We start from the raw sequence: 24,413 nt of genomic DNA, 5'->3' as shown, positions 1-24,413 counted from the left end.
CCTCGGGATCATTCTTCCTCCTTCCCGATGAGTTCAATCCTTGCTCAAGGCTTTCCTCTGTACATTTTTACCCTTTTGAATATCCTGGTCTTTCAGTTCCTCAGTTTCCTCCTATAAGCTCTATCTACCTTAATCATATTCACATAGTCAGATGTTAACTCCCTTCTTGCCCTTTGCCCTCTTCCCACCCCACACTAAATTTGCCCTGAGTGCTGGAGAAGAGGAAGGATTTAGGTGGGAGAAGGGGGTTCAGAAAACTTGAAAAACAGACAACTTGGGGGAAAATGTTTAGGAGATATTACTGAAAAACAGTAACAGGCAGTCACGCAAACCTGTGTGTGAAGACATGACAAGATAGGCGATGAATGGCTCACCCATTTCTGAACTCCCACCCGCGCTTGCCAGCTCTGTGACTCACCCTCCTCCCGGAGCAAGGATGCTCTGGAGAGGTGTTTGCCCCACCTCAGCACTGTGGGCTTTTGTTAACACCTGGACCTGCTTGGAATATTAAACTGCAAATTAATAATCATAATACTGTGTACTTAAAGGGCACCTTTCTCTGAAAGACTTAGAAGTGCTTCACTATTTACTATTCCTCACAAAATGCTGCTTTCTCCCTCCCAATAACCCCTGTGAGGTGTAAACATCCATAAAGCAGATATAAAAAGAAAACATTTTAAATACAGTTGCTATCTCAGGTGCATTCTGGATGCGTAATGTATTTGGTAGGATAAATTGTTATCAGCTTGGCTCTCCCCCCTCTTTTTTCTTTTTCTCTTTCTCTCTCTCTTTTTTTAAGCCACCATAAAAAACCCAGAGTAAGTTACCATGAAAAGCTATAATAATGCTAATTTTGTTCCCATTTCTTGGCTTTTTCCACTAGACTTGAGGCTCTTTAATATGACTTTAAAATTTTTTCCCATTAATAACACCCTTTCTTTTGGCTCTGTTCTTTTGAAGTCATATTATTATTTCCCTCTATGACTGACTGCGGCATATTTTGCTGTTTAAAATCAACTCCTGGTGCATGAAAGCACATTCCCAAGGGCCATGCTGTCCACCCTGAAGTTTTAACGCTTCCAAAATGAGCCGGGATGCATCATTCTGAATGAAAACATTTGGGGCAGCTTGGCCTGAAACCTCCCTTGGAATAGGGGAATCTGGGCTATGGGGGAGCATTTAAATGCAGAGGCGTGTGGCTCAGATGGCATTTGCTGCCCGCAGCTCTAGTAATAGCCATCAGAAGCAATGGTACTAATGGGGGGGAACCACCAACCCAAGACAGCAATTTAGTGTGTGTGTGACCCATGTGTACACACACACACACACACACACACACACACACACACACACACACACAGCTTGTAGATGGCTACATTCCCCATCAAAAGCATCTTTCAGCCAAGGCAAGAGCCTTGATTCCCATACATGCATTTCCCACGAGTGCAATGCGGGAATGGGAAACATTATGACTAGCTTATTCATTGGGATTTCTTTCCACATAACTTCTGAGACTGGGGTACCAATGACCCCTCTGGGCTTGTTCTTCTAAGTTACTTGTTTGGGGATGGGGGAGCAGCACTTAGGCTAAAGGAAGCAGAAGTTTAGGGTCTCCGCCTTCAGTGTCACTTTTTAGGCAAATAAATTCATCTTTTTTTTTCTCACCCTTTTTGCTGAGGCAATTGGGGTTAAGTGACTTGCCCAGGGTCACACAGCCAGGAAGTGTTAAGTATCTGAGGTCAGATTTGAACTCAGATCTTCCAAACTTCAGGGCTGGTGCTCTATCCATTGCACCAGCTAGCCAGTAAATTCATCTTTTGAGAATTCAGTTTTTCTAATCATAAATGAAAGGATTGATTGCATCAAAAGTTAGGGGTCTGTGAACTTAAACATTTTAAAATAACTATCTCAACATAATTCCTTTCCTTTATAGTCCTCTTCTTTTAGTTTATCCCTTTAATAACTTTTTCTGATTAGGGCTCCATATGCTTTACTAGATAGCCAAAGAGGTATATTTCATGAAAAAGCTGATTAAGGTTCCTTCCTATTTGAAAATTTCAAAATTCTAAAAAAAAATCATAATTCTAGCAAATTGATTACTCATCTGAACCCTCCATCGTTTTGGATAATGGATATCTATCTATCTGTATAATATATAAAGATCTTGAGAGGAAAAAAAATCCACATCCTCAGTGCAGTTCCCTAGTGTTTTAAAAATGCCATCTGCCATCTGTAACTTAGCAATAAAATTTTGTATTTGCTTGTATCCTTCATTAAGGGGCACTCACAACAACCTCCATGTACTTTAAAAAATATTGCTTTTGTGTCTCATTGGAGGAGATGTATTTTCTATGGTGAAGAAAAAAAGCTATTGTTGTTCAATATTTTTCAGTTCTCTATGACTCTCCATGACCCCATTTGGCATAAATAGAGCAGACTGGCATCTTCTTTTCCAGCTCATTTTACAAATGAGAAAACTGAGGCAAACAAGGTTAAATGATGTGCCCAGGGTCACCTAGCTAGTAAATGTCTGAGGCTGGATTTGAACTCAGGGAGAATACTCTCTCCACTATGGAGCTCCCCAGTTGCTTCAGTAAAAGCAGCAGCAGTGATGAATGAGAAGTATAGCATGATACTCCCTTGAGAAGGGCATCCAAAAAATGACATCGGTTCTCTGATACTTGGCTCTACACATACCTGTGCTGTCTTTATTTCATGTGCACTCATGAGGCACTCCTAGGTCTCTAACTTAAGTTTTGCCCCTAGTCAGTTTATCTACTAAATGTTTATTAGCAGCCTATTGGGCTCAAGGCATCACGTCCCTTTGGAGAAAAGTACAAAAGTAAAATAAACCCTGATGCTTCTACTCAGAGAATTTATAATCTTGTCAAAGTGGCAAGCCACATATGCCGATAAAAAGAATACAAGTCAGAACTGATCGATACAAAAGGAGAGTTCAAAATTCTGTGAGCTCAGTAGGGAAGATTGATCCAGCTGTAGACTTTTAGGGGAGGTCAAATTTAAACTGGTGAGGATTCTGGGAAAGATGGAGGTCAGAAAAATTTCAGCTCTCCAAATTTCCTTCAGGAAAAGACAGATCACCTCAGAGCAGCAGAATTAAACACAGGGCAAAGCAATTGTCCTGCTAAGATGATTTCAGAAGACCCCAGAAAAGACTCCAACATACAGGGGCAGGGGTTCAGTCTGAGTGGAGTGCAAACACCTGGAGGCCAATTCTGCAGAGGCATCAAACAAGTTTTGGGGGCAGCTGAGTGGAAAGGCAGCTTCAGGCTGTGAAACTTTCATCTCACTAACAGTGGGGGGGTCTGATAGCTGAGTAGAAGACTGAAGGACCTTCCTCTGATGGACAGACACCAAGTATACCTCTGCTGACTAATGAAGCATACGACCCTCCTCCCAGGGAACAGATCCCAAGCTGTGATTGCAGGGGGAAGGAGCCAGTACATCACCTTGGTAAGTGCAGTATCAAGGGTTAGGGATACTTTCAGAACAGCAGAGTCCCTGCTTGCAGTTCCACGGTACTGGGGACAGCTGTAATTAGCAGCTATTGGAGGGACTGCAGGGAGCAATATCATTTGTGGAATTCTAACTGTGAATTAGGAGTGGAGAGGCTGGGCCCCAGCACAGACTTCAAAAAATAATAGTAAGAAGGACCTGAAGTGTGGGGCATCGTTGATTATCTTAATAGCTTCTTTAAAATAATAAATCAAAAATAAATGAATAAATAAAATGAGTAAGCAAAGGAGAAAGAACTCAATCACAGATAGATAGCTACTATGGGGATGGAAGAAAATAATGGTTCTAAGAAAGCCATTTCGTTTTTTTTTTTAAAATTCAAAAAATTTCTTCATTGAGTTCTAAATTCCATCCATTTTTTCCTTCCTCCTTCTACTCCTCCCTCCCTGAGATGATACATAATTAGATATAGGCTATACATGTGTAATTTTGTAAAGTATTCCACTTTAGTCATTTGGTACAAGGCTATTCAAATAAAAGAAAAAATGAAACAAAGAAAGGGAAAGGTAGCCTCAGTCTGTACTCGGTCAATCTTAGTTCTTTCTCTGGAGGATAGCATGCGTCGTTAGTCCTTTAGGGTTGTGTTAGGTCATTGTATCGTTGACTACTGTGCATGAAACAATATTCCTGTCACCACGTCCAACATTTTCCTAGTTCTGTTCACTTTATGATGCATCAGTTCTTGTAAATCTTTCCAGGTTTTTCTTAAATCATCCTGAAGAAGAGGCAGTTTTTAGAGGAGAAATCAAGGCTATTTATCGTCATATGAAAATATGCTCTAACTCGCTGTTGATCAAGGAGATATAAATTAAAACAATTCTGGGGTACCATCTTGTCTAAAAACTGCCTCTTTTCCTTTGATCATTTGTCAAGTGAGGAAGGACTTGTATTTTTATAAATTTGACTCAGTTCTCTATATATTTGAGAAAGAAGACCTTTACATTTAATGAAGTAGGGGTTCATTATGTATCCTGCAACTTTGTTACAGTTGTTAATAATTTCAAATAGTTTTTCAGTTGATTCTTTAAGTTTAACATCATATCATCTTTAAGGAATGCTCGTTTTATTTCCCTTCTGCTTATTGAAATTCCTTTAATTTGTTTTTCTTCTCTTATTGCTATAGTCAATATTTCTAATACAATATTAAATAATGGGTGTGACAATACCTATTTGCTTCACTTTTGATTATATTGAGAAGTCGTCTAGCTTATCCCCATTACAGATAACATTTGATGATGGTTTTAGATAAATATTACTTGTCATTTTAGAGTAAATTACATTTATTCCTCTGCTCTCTAGTGTTTTTTTAGTAGAAATGGGTGTTATATTTTGTCAAAGGCTTTTTTCTGCATCTGTGGACCTAATTGTAGGATTTCTGTTAGTTTTGTTATTGATATGGTCAATTATGTTAATAGTTTTTCTAATAATGAGCCAGCCTTGCATTCCTGGTATAATTCCCACATCGTCATAATGAATGATTCTTACGATATTTTGCTGTAATCTCTTTGCTAGTATTTTGTTTAATTTTTTTTTTTTCTGCATCAAGATTCATTAGGGAAATTGATCTATAGTTTTTTTGTTTTGTTTTGGCTTTTCCTGGTTTTCATATCAGCACTATAGTTGCATCATAAAAGGAATTTGTAAGGACTCCTTCTTTGCCTATTTTTTTCTAAATAATTTATATAGTTTGGAGAGTAATTGTTCTTTAAATGTTTGCTAGAGTTCTTAGTGAATCCATCTGATACTGGGTATTTTTTCTTAGGAAGTTCATTGATGGCTTTTTCAATCTCTTTTTTTTTTCTTTTAAGATTGGGTTATTTAAATATTTTATTTCTTCTTCTGTTAATCTAGGTAATTTATATTTTTATAGATATTCACCTGTTTCATTTAGATTGTCAAATTCATTGCATATGATTGCAAAATAATTCCTAATAATTGTCTTAATTTCCTCTTCATTGGTAGTGAATTCACCCCTTTCACTTTTGATACTAGTAATTTGTTTTTTCAATGAGTTAATATATTTTATTGTATTTTTCTCCTGCAAAACCAGCTTCTAGTTTTATTTATTACTATCAGTTTTATTAATCTCACCTTTAATTTTCAGTATTTTTAGTTTGACTCTTAATTGGGACTTTTTTATTTGTTCTTTTTCTAACTTTTTTTTAATTGTATGTCTGATTGATCTGCTTTTCCTTTATTTTATGAATGTAAGCAATTAGAGATTACTTTTCTCCTAAATACCTAAGTATCTCTTTAGCTACATCCCATAAATTTTAGTATGTTGTTTTGTTGTCATTTTCTTTAATGAAATTATCCATTGTTTCAACACTTTGTTGTTTGACCCATTTATTTTTTAGAACTAGATTATTTAATTTCCAATTAATTTTTAATCTCTTTTCCCATTGTTGCTAATTGAGTGTAATGTTTATTGCATTATGTTCTGAAAGGATATGTTTACAAATTCTGCTTTTCTGTGTTTGGTTGTGAGGTTTTTAAGTCCTAATACTTGGCCAGTTTTTGTATAGGTACTATATGCTGCTGAGAAAAAGTAGTATTCCTTCTTATTACCATTCAATTTTCTCCAGAGATTTATCATATGCAATTTTTCCAGAATTTATTCACCTTCTTAATTTCTTTTATGATTATTTTTTGCTAGATTAATCTAGTTCAACAAGAGAACATTTGAGGTTCCCTACTAGTATGGATTTGGTTTTTAAAAATCTATTTCCTTTTGTAATTCATTCCACTTTTCCTTCAAAAGTTTAGATCCTATGCCATTTCGTGCATATATCTTTAGTACTGATATGACCTTGAGTTTTGCACTTGGAAGTAAACTTTTTTATTCTGTTCTGGTCTTTTAATTATAAATGCTTGAAAATCCTCCATTTCATTAAATGTCCATTTTTTCTCTCTGAACAATTATATTCAATTTTTCTGGGGAGGTGATTATTAGTTGTAATCCTAACTTCTTTGCCTTCTGGTATATTATATTACAAATATAGAGTGAGAAGGAAAAAGGTGGGGTATGAGAGAATAAGGGGATAAACAAATGGAAAATAGCATGGAAGGAAATACACAATTAGTTATAATTATAAATATGAATAGGATAAATTCATTCATATAATGGAAATGGATAGCAGAATAGATTAAAAACAGAATCTCATTATTTGTTGTTTACAAGAAACAATTTAAAGCAGAAAGATACAAACAAGATAAAGAGAAGGGAAGGTAAACAAAAGCAAAGAAAGCAGATATAGCAATCAAGATCTTGGACAACCAAAAGCAAAAAATGTATCTAGTTAAAAGAGATAAAAAAGAAAACTATATCTTGATGATAGGTAATATAGACAATGAAGTCACTTCCTCACTCTGCCATCTTGGCACTAAAAGTCACCACTCCTTTTTTAATGAGAAATATCCAATTGTCCAAACGAAAAAAAGAATTCTTGGATGAACTTAAAAAGGTCTTTAAAAAAAAGTTTAAAAGATCAAGGATAATTAGAAAAAAATAAGAGAAATACAAGAACATCAAGAAAATTATGAAAAGAAAGTCAACCATCTTGAAATAGAAAATCAAAACTTGAGCAAGACAATAATTCCTTGAAAAGTAGAGGTGGTCAAGGGAAAGCTAATGACATTCTGAGACACCAAGAAATATTTTTTAAAAATCAAAAGATAAAAAAACTAGAAGGGAAAGTGAAACATGTCATCAGAAAAACAACTGATCTAGACAACAGATCGAGGAGAAATAATCAGACTACCTCAAAATTACACTTAAAAAAAGAATCTTGATGGAGTATGCTAAGGAATCATTGAAAAAAATTGGCTTGAATTTCCAGAACAAGAAGGCAAAGCTGAAATTTAAAAAAATTTCACTGGTCAATATTTGAAAGAGATACCAGGAGGAAAACTTACAGCAATATTATAGCCAAGTTTCATAAGTTACAAGGTTAAGGAGAAAATATTGGAAGCAACAAGAAAAAAATTTAGTATCATGGAACTCCAATAAGGGTTACACAAGATCTAGCAGTTACTATGCTGAAAGACCATCTTGGATTACTCTATTCCATAAAGTAAAAGAGCTGGAGTTATAACCAAGAATAACTTACCTAGCAAAGTTAAGTATAATTCTGAATGAAGAAAAATGGATGATGAATGAAGTGAAGGACTTCCAAATTTTTGTGACACATCCCCTAGAACTTAAGGGAAAACTCAACATATAACACCCAGGATAAATATCAGGTAAACATTAAAGATCAATTCTAAGTCAAATTGTTTACTCCTTATATATGAAAATATTAGGAATACTCTTATTATTGTCATCATTGTCTGGGTAATTTGAAAGAAAGACTTTGGATAAGCTGAGTAAGATGGGGTGATTCTAAAAAAAAATAAAACTATATAGGGAGAGATGAAAAGGAATAATTACCTCATATGAATGAGACATAAAAGGAAAAACATTGATGTGGAAGAAGCTAGTAAAGGGAGGGCAGCTGGAACCTTATTCTCATTGGGAATGAATTAAAGAGGGAAATGTGTGTGTGTGTATATGTATGTATAAAGTCTTCTAAACTCTATAAGAAATAAGAGGGCAAAGGGATAGTGTGGGGAGAGAAGATGAGAGGAGAAAGGTAGATAAATTAAGAATTAAAAGGACAAAGTAGAGGATAGAAGTAAAACACAGGAGTGAGAGATCTAAGGGTGAGAAGGACAGTGAGGAAAAAGAGAGAGGAGGAAAATATGCAATTTCAAGTAATTGTAGCTTAGAATGTGAAAAATTTACCCACGGCAGATTAAAAATGTGAATTCAACAGTATATTACTTTGAGGAAATATTATAAAAATAAGAGATATATACACAAAGATAAAATAATCAGCAGGAGTAGAATTTATTATGTGAAAAAATAGTAGTATTCATGATCAAAGTTGAAATAGATTTAATCAAGAGAGAAAATGCTATGTCAACAATAATATTCAATAGTTTTAAATCATTAAAATAACTACACAGAATTAAATACCTGAGCATATACTTGCCAAAACAGACGTAGGAACTGCATGAACATAAATATAAAATACTTTCTATATAAATAAAATCAGATATAAATAAGTGAAATAATATTTATTGTTTATGGGCAGGGAAAGCCAACATAAGTTTTTTTTAAAGGACAATTTTACTTAACTAAGCTACTTATTTAAGGTCATCCCAATTAAATTACTAAAAAATTATCTTACTAACAACAAAGTCCATTTGAAATAACTTCTGAGAAACCAGGGGGAAAAGATATAAAGAAAGTAGATTCAGCAGTAAAGGATCTCAAATTATATTATGAGGAGAGAGAATTGTTGAAGTACAAAATATAATTTTTAATTGAAAATTTCTTGTATTAATAAAACTGACTTAGTCAAAAATAGAAGAAATGCAGAAAATTGGGAAAAATAATGTGATTGAGTTGCAATATTGCTGTGTTGTAGGAGATGACATAAAACATGGAAAGACTTGGCCTTATGAAAAAAGATGCTATTCACCTTCAGAAAAACAGATGACAAATAGAAATAAGCATAGTATGGATGTGCATATCTCTGTGCAAATGATTATATGTATATATGTGTATGATTATAAATATCTGTGTGTATATATATAGCCACACTTATTATAGTTTTCTTTGGGAGTAGGAAAGAGAAAAAAATAAAGTAAAAGGTGCACAAGAGAGAAGAAAAAACCTACAAGAAAACAAAAAAAAAAAAAAAAAAAGAAGCTGGGCAGCTTAGAAAACAATGTGTAGTACTTAATATACAAGTTTTCTTGAAATGGAATTTTATTGCTTTTTAATGAATCCTCTTGTGTTCTGCTGTGTACATGGCATTTTTTGATCATTTTGTATTTAAGTTGAAAACACATTTTAAATATTTACAAAATAATAATTTAAGCAAAGCCTTGAAAGGTGGCTAGGATAGTGATGTCTCCAAGATTTTCAAAATAAGTATGGCTGCATTCACGTTCCTGTTCTTGAATGCACCTGTGCTCTCCCCAGTGTCTCTCCTCTTCTGATGGGGCAAATAACAATCCTTTCACACGCTCTCTGCTTATGTAGCTCTTCTTTTATCCATAAATCCTTTCATCTGCTGGGGTCCCTCTTCTAGACCTACCTTACGACATTGCATTATTACCAAAGAAGCACACAGAAATCACATATCAGTTATCTCTTATCTCAATATATGACTTACCTGCTTTTCTGATCAAGTGCCTCGTTGATAATACCCTTTCTTTTTTTTTCTTTTTTTTAAGGTAAAATTGCTATTTTATTATATTGATTTGACTAATCTATGAGCAATTAATATATCACCATTTTTTTATATTTGTCTTTATTTGTGTGAAAAATGTTCTTTAATTGGGTTCTTTTTTTTTAATTATAGTTTTTATTTACCACATATATGAATGGGTAATTTTACAGCACTGACAATTGCCAAACCCCTTGTTCCAATTTTTCCCCTCCTTCCCCCCCACCAAGATGGCAAGTTGACCAATACATGTTAAATATGTTAAAGTATAAGTTAAATACAACATATGTATACATGTCCAAACAGTTATTTTGCTGTACAAAAAGAATCAGACTTTGAAATAGTGTACAATTAGCCTATGAAGGAAATCCAAAATGCAGGCGGACAAAAATAGAGGGATTGGGAATTCTATGTAGTGGTTCATAGTCATCTCCCAGAGTTCTTTCACTGGGTGTAGCTGGTTCAGTTCATTACTGCTCTACTGGAACTGATTTGGTTCATCTCATTGTCGGAGAGGGCCACGTCCATCAGAATTGAGATGATACCCTTTCAATTACTTCTTCCATACATTTATTTATTGATAATATGGTACTACAGTTTGTTTATACAAACATCTCTCCATTGACTTTGCCTGACTTCCAATTTTGCATGATATATACTATGACTCGCCACTACAGAGGATCTCAGGAAGGTTCTATTTTTTAAAATATAAGGTTTATGTCAAGTGGGTGGATAATATCATTAAAAGCCCTGCACAATTTCCCAAAGGACACGTAACCTACTTTTTCCTTTGGTTCAGTTCTAGACATTTGCAATTTATTGTCCATATGAAATCTATAAAAGATGTGTATACATGTAGATATACATACATATGTACAGGTGCATATGCGTACTGATGAACCAATTCCATGAGCTGCCTGTCTAATTGGACTAAACATATTATATACTAAACAATTATCATTCTCTATCCATTTAGTTTTCCCTGTGTGGATGGTTAGGGGAAGCTTTCTTGAGAGAATATCTCATTTAGAAAACTCTTGGATTTAAAATGGTGTAGAACTTAATGCAATCAGCACAATGCCATTTGGAGATGTGATCGTTCATAGGACCTCATTCTTCTGCTATTATAATTTTCTTTAATCCTTTTTTCTCTCTTATACATACTGGCACATATCTTCTTTCCTAATAGTATATAGTTTGCTTTGTATTGGATGATGGACAACATCTAAGTGGAGACCCTCAAAGGCAAAAACATTTTGCAACTATTAAGGCTCCTCGTCTCCATTTATCTTCTTCTCTCCCCTTCAAATGTATTCTGTTTAAAGATCTCTCTTTCCCATCTCCTTTCCCAATAGCTAATTATTCTGTAGTGGTAATAATTCTGAGTGGGCATCTAGATAGGGAAGTATATGGAGCACTGGCCCTGAAGTCAGGAGGACTTGAGTTCAGTCTATGTTCAGACATTTACTAGCTGTGTGATCTAGGCGAGTCGTCCTATTTGCCTTAGTTTCTCTTCTGTAAAATGAGCTGGAGAAGGAACTTGCAGACAACTCCAGCATCTTTGCCAAGAAAGCCCTAAATGAGTCACGGAGAGCTGGCCGTGACTGAAATGACTCAATGATAATTCCGATTACTGTGTGTTTTTATTATTTCTTTCCCTTTTTTGTTCATGTAGAAAGAAAAAAAATCAAAATTCACAAGTGTACCTTGAAAAGAAAAACGCCTTGAAACTATCACAGTGTGATGCAGCTAGGTGGTGCAGTGGATAGAGTACTGAATCTGAAATCCAGAAGACCTACATTTAAATCCAGCCTTATGAACTGAGTGACTTGGCACAGTGACTTAATCTGTCTACTTAAGTCAGTTTCATCATCTGTAAAGTGGGATGATAATAATACCAAATCTCAGATTTATTGTGAGGACAAAAAATGAGATAATGTTTGTAAAACATTCAAGTTTCTATGAATGCTAACTATAGTTATACAAATCCAGAGTAGTTTTTTTTTTTTCTTTAGGTCCTGATTTTCCTTTTCTTCACACACAAGTCTTTTTCTCTTTAGCATATCTGTCAGCAGCATGGAGCAGCAGTCTCAGAAAACATCAAAGGATAAATAAAATGTCTAGTCAGTAAGAGACCTTAGAGATTACATAATGCGAGCTTCTGGGTTTACAGATGAGATGATGGAATCAGAGAGATGAGGGGGTTTAGTCCATGTCGCACAGCTTATTGGTTTCCAAATCAGTTTATTAGACTAGAACCAAGTTTCCAAATGCAATATTTACTTTCAAGAATATCCTCCTAACTTTTCCCAGTGGACAACACTCTGCACATTCTGTTTCTAATGTTGATGTCTGCAACCACTTGCTGGTTTTCAGGACTGGTCTCTTAAATCACCTGCTGTGAGCCGGGGCCCACCACTCTGACATCTTGGGATTTACAATTCTGGTTAAAGTCATGTCCCTGAAGGAGGAGGGAATGAAGCAGTCTCCCTATCCCTTCAAACCCCCAAATTGATTTGGCACTCTAAGTCATTGTTATATTTTATACTGAGTCTTCTGAATCAGTTCATTGAATTTTAGCTGTAGCTATATAAAATCCTATACAGTGAAATTATTTGGCCATATTGCGGATGGCTACGCCACGATCCATCAATGACACTAACTACCAGCAATAAAAAAATTGAAAAAAAATTTCTTTCTTCTCTTTTCATTGTAATGAATTTTCTAAACTCTGATTGAACCTCGGGAAGGCACTTCCCTGGCTTTTTAATTTTTAAGGGTAGCATTTTGCATTTTTATATGAAACCCATAAGATCAGTGGTGGAGAATTTTTAGTATTCCCAATATTTTAGGAAGGGCTGGGAGGGAGATTGAGGCGACTTCTGAAAAGGCTTTAATGGAAGGGAAGATGGGCGATGGAAGCCTGCTTGAGATGGCAGTCTCGGTCTGGGACTGCTGATTTAGTAGGGGACAGCAGGGAAAGATTCAGTAAAGAAAGATCAGGTATGGAGAGTGGGTTGGTATTATTTCAGTGCTTTACTGAATTGATAAAGGGAAAATAGTTGACATAATTTATCCAGACTTTGAGAAAGCAGTTGCTATTGTACTGTATGGGAGACTGATTTACAAGGTCAGGAAGCAGACTAGAGAAGACAACTTTGGAAATCCATTACAAATTGGCTTAGGCAGAGGAAACAGATGGTGTCAGTAAGATGAAACAATTCCGAGTTCAGAGAGGGAAAGATATAAGTGCATACGAAATACCTGAACACCACAAAGAGCCTGGTGCTAAAAATCCAACACTTCAACGGCTCATGTGACATAAGCATAAATAGGGGTCTTCAGGTAAAAGAAAAGAATAGCAATTGGGAGTCTATGGAAATTTACTTACCCAAAAGGAAGCTAGGGAGAACTCCATCCATTAGTGATGGAAAACCACTAGCCCAATAAGAAGAGTGGTTTTTTTGGGGGGAGAAACAGAGGTAATATGCTAAGCCCAATAAGGAAAGTATATTTTGGGGGGGAAACAGATAATGTGCTAAGCCCAATAAGAAGAGTGTTTTTTGGGGGGAACAGAGATAATATGCTAAGCCCAATAAGAAGAGTGGTTTTTTTGGGGGAAAGATAATATGCTAAGCCCAATAAGGAAAGTATATTTTTGGGGGGAAACAGATAATATGCTAAGCCCAATAAGAAGAGTATTTTTTGGGGGAACAGATAATATGCTAAGCCCAATAAGAAGAGTGTTTTCTTGGGGGGGGTAAGAGATAATATGCTAAGCCCAATAAGAAGAGTGTTTTTTTGGGGAGAACAGATATAATATGCTAAGCCCAATAAGAAGAGTGATAATATGCTAAGCCCAATAAGAAGAGTGTTTTCTTGGGGGGGGGTAAGAGATAATATGCTAAGCCCAATAAGAAGAGTGTTTTCTTGGGGGGGGTAAGAGATAATATGCTAAGCCCAATAAGAAGAGTGTTTTTTTGGGGAGAACAGATATAATATGCTAAGCCCAATAAGAAGAGTGTTTTTGGGGGGAACAGATAATATGCTAAGCCCAATAAGAAGAGTGTTTTTTTGGGGGGAACAGATAATATGCTAAGCCCAATAAGAAGAGTATTTTTGGGGGGAACAGATAATATGCTAAGCCCAATAAGAAGAGTGTTTTTTTGGGGGGAACAGATAATATGCTAAGCCCAATAAGAAGAGTGTTTTTTTGGGGAGAACAGATATAATATGCTAAGCCCAATAAGAAGAGTGATAATATGCTAAGCCCAATAAGAAGAGTGTTTTTGGGGGGAACAGATAATGTGCTAAGCCCAATAAGAAGAGTGTTTTTTGGGGGGAACAGATAATATGCTAAACCCAATAAGAAGAGTATTTTTGGGGGGAACAGATAATATGCTAAGCCCAATAAGAAGAGTGTTTTGGGGGGGAACAGATAATATGCTAAGCCCAATAAGAAGAGTGTTTTCTTGGGGGGGGTAAGAGATAATATGCTAAGCCCAATAAGAAGAGTGTTTTTTTGGGGAGAACAGATATAATATGCTAAGCCCAATAAGAAGAGTGTTTTTGGGGGGAACAGATAATATGCTAAGCCCAATAAGAAGAGTATTTTTTGGGGGAACAGATAATATGCTAAGCCCAATAAGAAGAGTGTTTTTGGGGGGAACAGATAATATGCTAAGCCCAATAAGAAGAGTGTTTTTGGGGGGAACAGATAATATGCTAAGCCCAATAAGAAGAGTGTTTTCTTGGGGGGGGTAAGAGATAATATGCTAAGCCCAATAAGAAGAGTGTTTTTTTGGGGAGAACAGATATAATATGCTAAGCCCAATAAGAAGAGTGTTTTTGGGGGGAACAGATAATATGCTAAGCCCAATAAGAAGAGTGTTTTTTTGGGGGGAACAGATAATATGCTAAGCCCAATAAGAAGAGTATTTTTTGGGGGAACAGATAATATGCTAAGCCCAATAAGAAGAGTGTTTTTGGGGGGAACAGATAATATGCTAAGCCCAATAAGAAGAGTGTTTTTTTGGGGGGAACAGATAATATGCTAAGCCCAATAAGAAGAGTGTTTTTTTGGGGAAACAGATAAAATGCTAAGCCCAATAAGAAGAGTGTTTTTTGGGGAGAACAGATAAAATGCTAAGCCCAATAATAAGAGTGTTTTTTGGGGGGGAACAGATAATATGCTAAGCCCAATAAAAAGAGTGTTTTTTTGGGGGGAAGAGAGATAATATGCTAAGCCCAATAAGAAGAGTGTTTTTTGGGGGGAACAGATAAAATGCTAAGCCCAATAAAAAGAGTGTTTTTTGGGGGGGAACAGAGATAATATGATAAGCCCAATAAGAAGAGTGTTTTTTGGGGGGTAAGAGATAATATGCTAAGCCCAATAAGAAGAGTGTTTTTTTGGGGGGAAACGGAGATAATATGCTAAGCCCAATAAGAAGAGTGTTTTTGGGGGGGAACAGATAATATGCTAAGCCCAATAAGAAGAGTGTTTTTTGGGGGGGAACAGATAATATGCTAAGCCCAATAAAAAGAGTGTTTTTTGGGGGGGAACAGAGATAATATGCTAAGCCCAATAAGAAGAGTGTTTTTTGGGGGAAACAGATAAAATGCTAAGCCCAATAAGAAGAGTGTTTTTTGGGGAGAACAGATAATATGCTAAGCCCAATAATAAGAGTGTTTTTTGGGGGGGAACAGATAATATGCTAAGCCCAATAAAAAGAGTGTTTTTTTGGGGGGAAGAGAGATAATATGCTAAGCCCAATAAGAAGAGTATTTTTTGGGGGAAACAGATAAAATGCTAAGCCCAATAAGAAGAGTGTTTTTTGGGGGAAACAGATAAAATGCTAAGCCCAATAAGAAGAGTATTTTTGGGGGGAACAGAGATAATATACTAAGCCCAATAAAAAGAGTGTTTTTTGGGGGGGAACAGAGATAATATGCTAAGCCCAATAAGAAGAGTGTTTTTTTGGGGGTAAGAGATAATATGCTAAGCCCAATAAGAAAAGTGTTTTTTGGGGGGAAACAGAGATAATATGCTAAGCCCAATAAGAAGAGTGTTTTTTGGGGGGGAACAGATAAAATGCTAAGCCCAATAAGAAGAGTGTTTTTGGGGGGAACAGATAATATGCTAAGCCCAATAAAAAGAGTGTTTTTTGGGGGTAAACAGATAATATGCTAAGCCCAATAAGAAGAGTGTTTTTTTTTGGGTTGGGGAAGATAATATACTAAGCCCAATAAGGAGAGTATATATTTTGGGGGGAAACAGAGGTAATATGCTAAGCCCAATAATGAAAGCATAATTTTTGGGGAAACAGATAATATGCTAAGCCCAATAAGAAGAGTGTTTTTTTTTGCGGAGAAACAGAGGTAATATGCTAAGCCCAACAAGGAGGTTATATTTTTGGAAAAAAATTCATTGAATTCAAACTTTTTTTGAGCCTCAGCTTCTTTATCTGTAAAATGGGAATAGCAATATTAGCACTATCTACTTCAGAGGATTGTGAGGGAATACTGTGGATGCAGAGTATTCCCAAAGTCCAAAGACTTTTGAGGCACCCTGTGTCACCCTCAAGTCATGATCTTGTCATCATGTGTAATCCTTCTTAGGCCTCCCCATGCTATGTAATTCTTGTCTCTATCCTCCTCTAAATACTATATGGAATATCGAGTGCTCAGGGGCCCTCTTTGATGAGTTTTAGGGTTTTGTGGGTGCCAGTACAGCTTGCAGGCTCTCCATCTGCTGTCTAAGTCTGGCTCAATGAAGGGCAAACGTTTTCTTCTGACACTCTTTATTTCCCCCCAGGCTATCTTCTCTAGCACTTCTCTCATGTAAGTCATCTTTGGCAATATGCTATAGACCATTTATGCTCAGTGTGTGAATCTCCATTGTCCTTTGAGTGAACCACAATTTGGATTCTTCGAGGATCTGAGTGTCCCAGGTTTTGTCATCATAAAGCATTCTTGGGAGAATATGAAAGTCATGAGGCTAAGAGCAGCTTGGGATTGTTGAAAGTGTTTTATAATGGGACAAATGCAATCTTCTTTCTGTTCTGTTGTGGGCCCCTCTCACTACCCATCTACAGCGATCATTACATCCCGACACAGTGATGGACTAACTCAATGTCCTGGCCACCCAGCTACACATTTTGGTAATAGGAAATAGACAATATCCCTTGGTATAAGCCCTAGAGACCCTGCTGGCACATGATGGTTGGCAGAAGCACTGTTTTTATCTTTCTGTTATAGTAGAGTAGTAAACTAGTTTGTCTCCCTGAAACAATGGATATATAGGCAAAAAGATTAATATTTATTTCCTTTGATGACTAATTGCTGCAAACAGGTTATAAATACAGGTTATAAAAGGGTAACATGAAGGAACCTGGTTTAGAGAGAAGAGAGGGTGGAGAGGAAGAAAACCTAAGACTCACTAGGTAATTAAAGGAAAGGAAGGAAAAAGGCATCTATAAAGTACCTACTATGTATCAGGCATACTACTAAGTACAATACACATATTCTCTCATTTGACCCCATGAGATACTTGTAATTATAAACTCATTTTATGTTTGAAGAAACTGAGGCAGACAAGAGTTTACATGACTTGCTCAGGCTCACACCACTAGTGATTATTTTTTAAAAATAGTCAAGGTTACAAGGAGAAATATTGAAAAGCAGACCCTCTATTTTTTCTCTAAAGAAAAATCTTTTGCCATTTCCCGCCCTCATCCAAAGGCAAATATATTTGCCAACCTGATCACCCTGGAGTCAGAGACAACCAAAGAATCTTTTCTCCTCCTCCAAAGAATGGTGTTGGAAACTCTGGTAATGGATACTTGGTCTTGATGAAAAAATTAACTTTGGTCCTTTAAGAGTCTCATTTTAAACTTTTTAACTGGGGAAAATGTACTTAATTGAGCTTCACTGGTCATTAGAGGTTAACTAAAGCTTTTAAAGTTATTTACTAAGTGAAAAGGAAGCAACCTTTAAGCAGCCTGTCAATCATTCATTCCCTAGAGACCATATCACTCTTCTTACTGATGATTCTCTGTTCAGAAACACTGTTTCATGAATATGTAAATCATAAGTCTACCTTGTTCCCCTCCCTCCAATTGTTCCCCACACCCTTTGGTTCTGGGAAGGACAATCAAAACAGCTACACCATTGTGCCTGGATGGGATGTGCCAATCTGTTCCCCAATTGCTCTACTTATCATTCCTGTAACTTTCAAGGACAAATTATCCCTCTGATTTTAAATCATGGAATGCTCTCCTCATCCCCATTCTGAACTCACTACTCACATCTGTATATTGTTCCCCTTTAGAATATAACTCCTCCAGGACAAGGATTGCCATTGTTTTTGTATTGGTATCTCCCATGTTTGGCATTTAATACTTTTTTCATTCACTCATTCATTGGATCATAAACTTAGCACTGGAAGGAACCATAAAGATCATTTAATCTAATCCTGTCATTTTGCAGATGAGGAATCTGAGGCCCAGAGAAGTTATTTATCCAAGGAATCATAAATGCAGAATCAGAATTCAAACTCGGGTCCCTCTGCCTCCAAATTTACTCTACTTTCTACTGAACCATTTTGCCTCAGCACTATGTTAGATGCTGAAGAGAACAGAGAAGAATTGTAAATATGGTGCCTTTTTCTTAATGTAAACTCAAGAAACATTTCTTCAAAAATACAACTTTGCCATTATCCTCATGAGTTTCTCAATTTAAGTATACCTAGTACTAAATAAACCTCTAAAGGATTTTCAGATTTTCTTAAAAAACCACCAGTCCATGACCTAAAATATATTGAAAAATAATTAGATGGAAAAAGCCAAAATGACTAAATAGTAAGAAAAAAATATGGCTTAGCTTCCCAACATAACTCCTTCACAAAAATCTGGAAAACATGCTACTCTAATCAACAAATCCAAGAAAACCATCCAAGAGAATTCTATTTCCAGCCCAGATAGTCACAGGGAGATGGGCAACTGTGAACACTGAGGATGAGGCAGGCAGGTACAGAGGCAGGAGGTCAGTCCTTATATCAATTCTGAAGTCCTGAAAAATACTAGAACTCAACAAAACAAAAGAATCCCACTGTAAAGACTATTAGTGATAACAGGGATACCCAATATATAAACCAGGAGGAAGAAAATGACTCCAAAAAATCTCTAGAGAGAATCAAATCTCAAAGAAAACAGATTTTGGGAACAACTCCAAGAATTCCTGTAAGAGGCAAGGGTGAAAAAAAGAGCTAAAAATTGTATTTGAAACCAAATGAGAACACTAACAAAAAATTAGCAGCTTGGACCAAAAGGTATAAATCCTCACTCAAAAGGGAAAAACTAAATATTGTTATTTTTCATTGTATGGGATTGTTGAGTAGTATAGGTAAAATCAGAGGCAGATGGAGGTAGTGAGTTTGGAGTCAGGAAGACTTGTATTCCAATTCAGCCTCAGACACTTAGTAGCCATGTGACCCTGAACCAGTCATTTCAAAACCTCAGTTTTCTCATCTGTAAAATGATGCTAATACCTCCTTCAGAACCTTTCTCATTGACTTATTGCAAGACTCAAATGATATAATGTTATGAAATCTATCTGCAAATGTCAAAGCCCTTGACAAATGTCGATTGTTATTGAAGATAACCTGTCAGAATAAAGTTTCTGGCAGATAAGTGACAAGAGTGTCACTTAGCAACTATTTTCTAAGGATGGTTTCTTGGTATATTTCATTTAAACATATATGTCTAAGTCCTTGGTTTAAAGGTAAAATGGTCACTTGTTTTCTAAGAGCGGGTGAGGGAGAACTAATAATCGCTAAAGGCTCTCCTTTCCAACTCGAATTCTTTGACCTGATGATTATTCCTGAGACCCCATCATTTTTTGGTGGGTTAAATACAATACATGAGAGACGGCTAGGACTGGATCTAGAATCAGGAAGATTTATCTTCATGAATTCAAAGCTGGGCTCAAACATTTACTAGCTGTGTGATCCTGGGCAAGTCACTTAATGCTGTTTGCCTCAGTTCCCTCATCTGGAAAATGAGCTGGAAAAGGAAATGGAAAAGCAGTCCAACATTTTTGCCAAGAAAACCTCAAATGGGGGTCAGGAAGAATTGGATACAACTGACATGATTGTGCAGACAGACGATGCACGGTGCATAGGAGCATAGGAATGAAAACTGAAAGGGGCTTTGGAAATGAGGAAACAGAAGCTGAGATAAAGGAAACGATTGCCTAAGGTCTAGGAAGCAGCCCAGTTAGGATTCCAAATCTAGCACTCCTGTAACACCTCATTAGCAATGGAAGATTATTATTTTTTTCTATTTCTTTACTTGCTGACTCACCGCTCTTCACTACGCACAAGACATTGGACACGACCACATTTGGGAATGACTTTCTCTGAAATTAGGTTTGCTCTGACTTCTTTCATGCCCGGTTGGAGCTCAGAGCCATAATTAGAGGGCCGCTCCTTCCCCCCTATCATTGTTCTGACCCATCTAAATTTGTTCATCCAATCCCATTTCTTCCCCAGTGAACAAGACCCTTGTCTTTTTTTATTTCAAAAGTGTGAGATTGATCACCTGGTCCTGGCACTTCTGTTTTCTTGGCATTTTCCCTAGTGTCTCCAGCTGCTCTGCTATATATGTTTCATTTCAAGAGCTACGGTGCTGGGTTGTAATTTAATTTTTCTAAATTTAGTTTGTAGAAGGCCCAGGGCCAGTACAGGGGGATTACTGCTGCTCACCAGGAATACACATTTGAGCAAAGGAAAATCCTCTCTGGGGATCTGTATTTATTTACGGAGTTTGAGGACTCAGAATAAGACACAATTGAGTCACCGACCATAAGTCCCTATTTCAATTTAACAGTCTCTTACCCACAAAATCAAATGTTATATAAATAAAGTGGCTCCCGCCTTTCCCTTGTTCTTTAGCCTGACTTCTGCCCTCTCTGTCTTTCTGTCCCTTAAGGGTCCCCTAACGACCTCTTTCTCTTGAAAGAAGAAGCTGCTTAAAAGTAAATGACATCAACCCTTCAATGGCTTCCCCACAGCCCAAGCAAAAAGTAGAAATGCAAAACCCAGAATGATAATAGGCTCTGGGGCAGCTTTGCTGCAAATCTGGGATGAAGCATGTGCTGGGACCTTTTAGGCAAACTGCAGTCCTTGTGGTTTAATCCTGGGTCTGATCCCACTGGCTAACTCACTTGGTTTAGATCCAGAAAACAAAAATTCTCCTTTTTTTTTTTTTGTCTCAACATTTAGCCTTTTGGGCAAAGTGCTTAATTCTTCGGGACTTAGATTCCTCACGTGTAAAAATAAGAGAGCTGAACTCTGTGTTAATATCCCAAGGGGGTCAGTGATGGAAGGCTCCAATATCCATCAAGATACTTAGACGAGTAAAAAAATACAAGCATATCACATGTGTGGTGATTAGGAACGGGTCGCACAAATTAGGGTGTAGAATGATATGGAATATTAATTATTAGGATAAGAAACAAGGAATCTGAAGTAGCTAGGGAGCCCTGAGAAGGTATAGGAGGTCTCAGTTTCTTCATACAGAATATTAAGGTTTTCTTTTTTTTTTTTTTTAAATCTATGATCCTATGAACTTAAAAAACTCTGTGTGTGTGTGTGTGTGTGTGTGGCCCGCACATGTATATGTGGGTATATGTGTGTGTTCAATAGAATATTAGAATCAGTGACTAAAAGAATATAAATAAAGATGATAATAAAACATAGTAGAGTTCAGATCAAATATAATGACTAGTGCTGGTTGCTGAAGATTGATGTTAAAGCCTGCTTTCTTCCTTTCTATTAAAAAGCTAGATGGAGGAATGGAAAGTTACAGATTTGGTCAGCTGCAATTTTGTTAGATATCTTTTATTTACTAATAACAGCTAACATCAATAAAGTGTTTTAAGGTTTGCAAAGCATAATATATATGTATATTTCTCTGCGTGTTTGTGTATATGTGCATACATATATATGCATAAATACACATGTAGATAAATAGATAGGTGATGTAATACCATTTGATCTTCACCATAACTTCGGGGGGGGGGTAGGTCCCATTATTATCCTTGTTTTACAAGTGGGGAAACTGAGGCAAACAGTTTTTTTTTTTTTTTAATGACTTCCTAGCTAGTAAGTATCTGAAGCAAGAATTGAACTCCATTCTTCCTTATTCAAAAGTGCCATTCTCTATATGCTGCATCTTCTGGCTGTTTAACCTCAGGTCGTGGGATATGTTGTTCGTTGAAGTGTGATCACCGTATCCAAATAAGAAACATCAGACCAGATGATGCTTCCCAATGCCCCTTTCAGTACTTGATTCTACGGTCTTTATTCAGTTTTGTAAAGTGGGTACAAAATCAGGTATCCTCGTTTTGCAGAGCTACTGCATCAAGGAGATAATGCCAAGGGAAAATCATCTGAAAAGTCTAAGCAGCTACCGAAATGTAAAGTGCAGTGATTCTGTTTGGGACCCTCTTGGGTCCTAGTGATGCTCCCCAGTGCTGTAGGAGTTTGCTTTGAAAACTAATTCAGAGCACAGCTGGATTTCATGGTCCCTAAGACTAAACCTCCCTATCATGATTCAAAGCCAATCTCAAGAGAGCCTGTGCTCGCAGAGAAGCAGGAAGATAAACCATTCGAGCTGAAAAACCTCTCAGCATGCTGTCCACACACCGCCAGAGACTGGCTGTGAGGAGCATTCTCTATGGGTTGGTCTTACAAAGGTCAAGGCTTCCCATGCTTTTCCTGGCTTCCGTTCCTTGGAAATTAGGGAGACGCGTGAATAATGGACACGATTCCAAGGTGGACGTTGTTTCTTTATCACATTCTAGAAGAAAGCTGGGACTTAAAGCTATGCCCCTTCATTTAGTCTGTGCTCTGGTCATGGACAACTTACCATCCCACTAAATTCATGAGGTTCATTTCCATCTTCTTGTACCATTCCTTGCATCTGGACTGCTTTCTCATCCCATCTGGACCCATCCTCCAAATCCCAGTTCAAATGTCACCTCTTTCATAATGTCTTGCTTGGTTCCCTGCATCTGGGATTTAGCTCCCCCCCCTTGACAGCCTGACACTCTGGAGCTCTCATATAAACCTTGTATCATATTTTTTATATTTATTTGTGTCGGTGTCACCTTTCCTACTATCCTATAAGTGCCTTGAAGATCCTGGATCTGGATCCTGTTTGCTTTTGGATTTTCTGGTGCTTAGCAGAGTACTTTGCACATAGTAGGTATTTTGTAAATATTTGTAGAACGAGTGGATGGACAGATGAATGAAAGAAGGTACCTTGGTGGACCCCTCTTTAGGCAAAATGGAAAACAGTCATTCCAAAGAGGCCAAGAATCTTGGCTTCTTTTGTAGAATACTTGCAGAAATCACAAACACTCAAAACAGATGAGCACAGGGAGCAACTCCATTTGAGAAACAAAGCGTGTTTTCTTTGTCAGATAATATAATACAAAACTCAATGCAATCTGATACCAGTGTGAAACAAGACACTCCTACACGCTTCTGATTTAGATGAATAGCTTTGTAAAAACCGGAACTGAGAGAGTCCACCCCCAATCCCTGATCACGTATGATCCCTCTATCTGGGAGAGACCAAGAAGTCACTTCTCTGATAGTTGTTTATTTTTCAAATATTGCTGGACACTGATCCATAAAAAGTGATTGATAGAAATGAGGAAGAGGAGGGCAATGGTGATTCCATTTTGAAGGGAGGACTGTTCAGCGACTTTCTTATCTATCCAGAATTCTCTTTTTCAGTAGGCTCTGAGGCTCTGTAAAAATTCTAGACACAGTCTTTCCTAAGCTGCAGTATGCTGATGACAGTGCCTTGGGAGCATTCATACAAGAAAAAAATGCAACAGATTATGGAACATTTTTCAGAATCAGCAGAGCATGACAGCTTGACAATCAGTTTGGAGAAGACAGAAGTCATGTATCAGCTAGTTCTAGGCCAGCTTTGAATAAGGACAAAAATCTTCATTGGAGCATGGAAGGGAGAGACACTGGTGTTGGGTATTTTCCCTCCTGCTCAGATAGCAGATATATTCGAACAATGAACAGGGAGTTGGGAAATTATGTTGACAAAATGAACGACTATTACTTTCAAGGTGCCCAGGAGGTAGCAAGTCCCTACTATGCACTCTAGCTGACTAGCAGATGCTGTCGGCTATCGGTGCAATTTCCACTTTCAGCCGGTATTAACCTGTCAGCTAAGAGCAAGGGGTGGTGATGTCCTTACACATTGAGTGAGAGCTGAGCCGGCTGTTCTAGGACATATTCACCTTCTGGACAAACTGTCTCCGGTGTGCTTTGTGTAATGACAAGAAGACAGCTTTAGAAATCTTTCTTTTGGCCTTGGGGTATTTATTCTACCTCATCGTGCAGGGCTGGACCAGACGTATTACAAGAATGGATGATCCTAGAATACAAAACTAGATATTATATAGTAAATTAGGAGCACTCTAACTGGAGTAGGAAAAAAATTAATAATTTCTTGAAGCTCGATCAATAAATATATTCTGAATATTCAACAATGGCACAGGGACACAAAA

At 36.9% G+C, this 24,413-nt stretch overlaps 1 protein-coding gene across 3 annotated transcripts in view; it reads left to right on the top strand.

Annotated features, from left to right (window-relative positions):
• Window positions 1-3,293: 3,293 nt before the first annotated feature.
• Window positions 3,294-24,413, top strand: part of CCDC149 (coiled-coil domain containing 149) — a 171,471-nt gene continuing 150,351 nt past the window's right edge. For all 3 annotated transcript variants that reach the window (XM_074275257.1, XM_074275256.1, XM_074275254.1), the window contains exon 1: window positions 3,294-3,474. In XM_074275257.1, the coding sequence (XP_074131358.1) occupies window positions 3,397-3,474 (78 nt within the window). In that variant the 5' untranslated portion in view covers window positions 3,294-3,396. The remainder of the gene's footprint in view (window positions 3,475-24,413) is intronic.

The sequence above is a fragment of the Sminthopsis crassicaudata genome, chromosome 6, assembly GCF_048593235.1.
Source record: "Sminthopsis crassicaudata isolate SCR6 chromosome 6, ASM4859323v1, whole genome shotgun sequence".
Taxonomy (NCBI): domain Eukaryota; kingdom Metazoa; phylum Chordata; class Mammalia; order Dasyuromorphia; family Dasyuridae; genus Sminthopsis; species Sminthopsis crassicaudata.
Note: the sequence above shows the minus strand (reverse complement) of the source record. Positions and strands in the feature narration are given on the sequence as shown.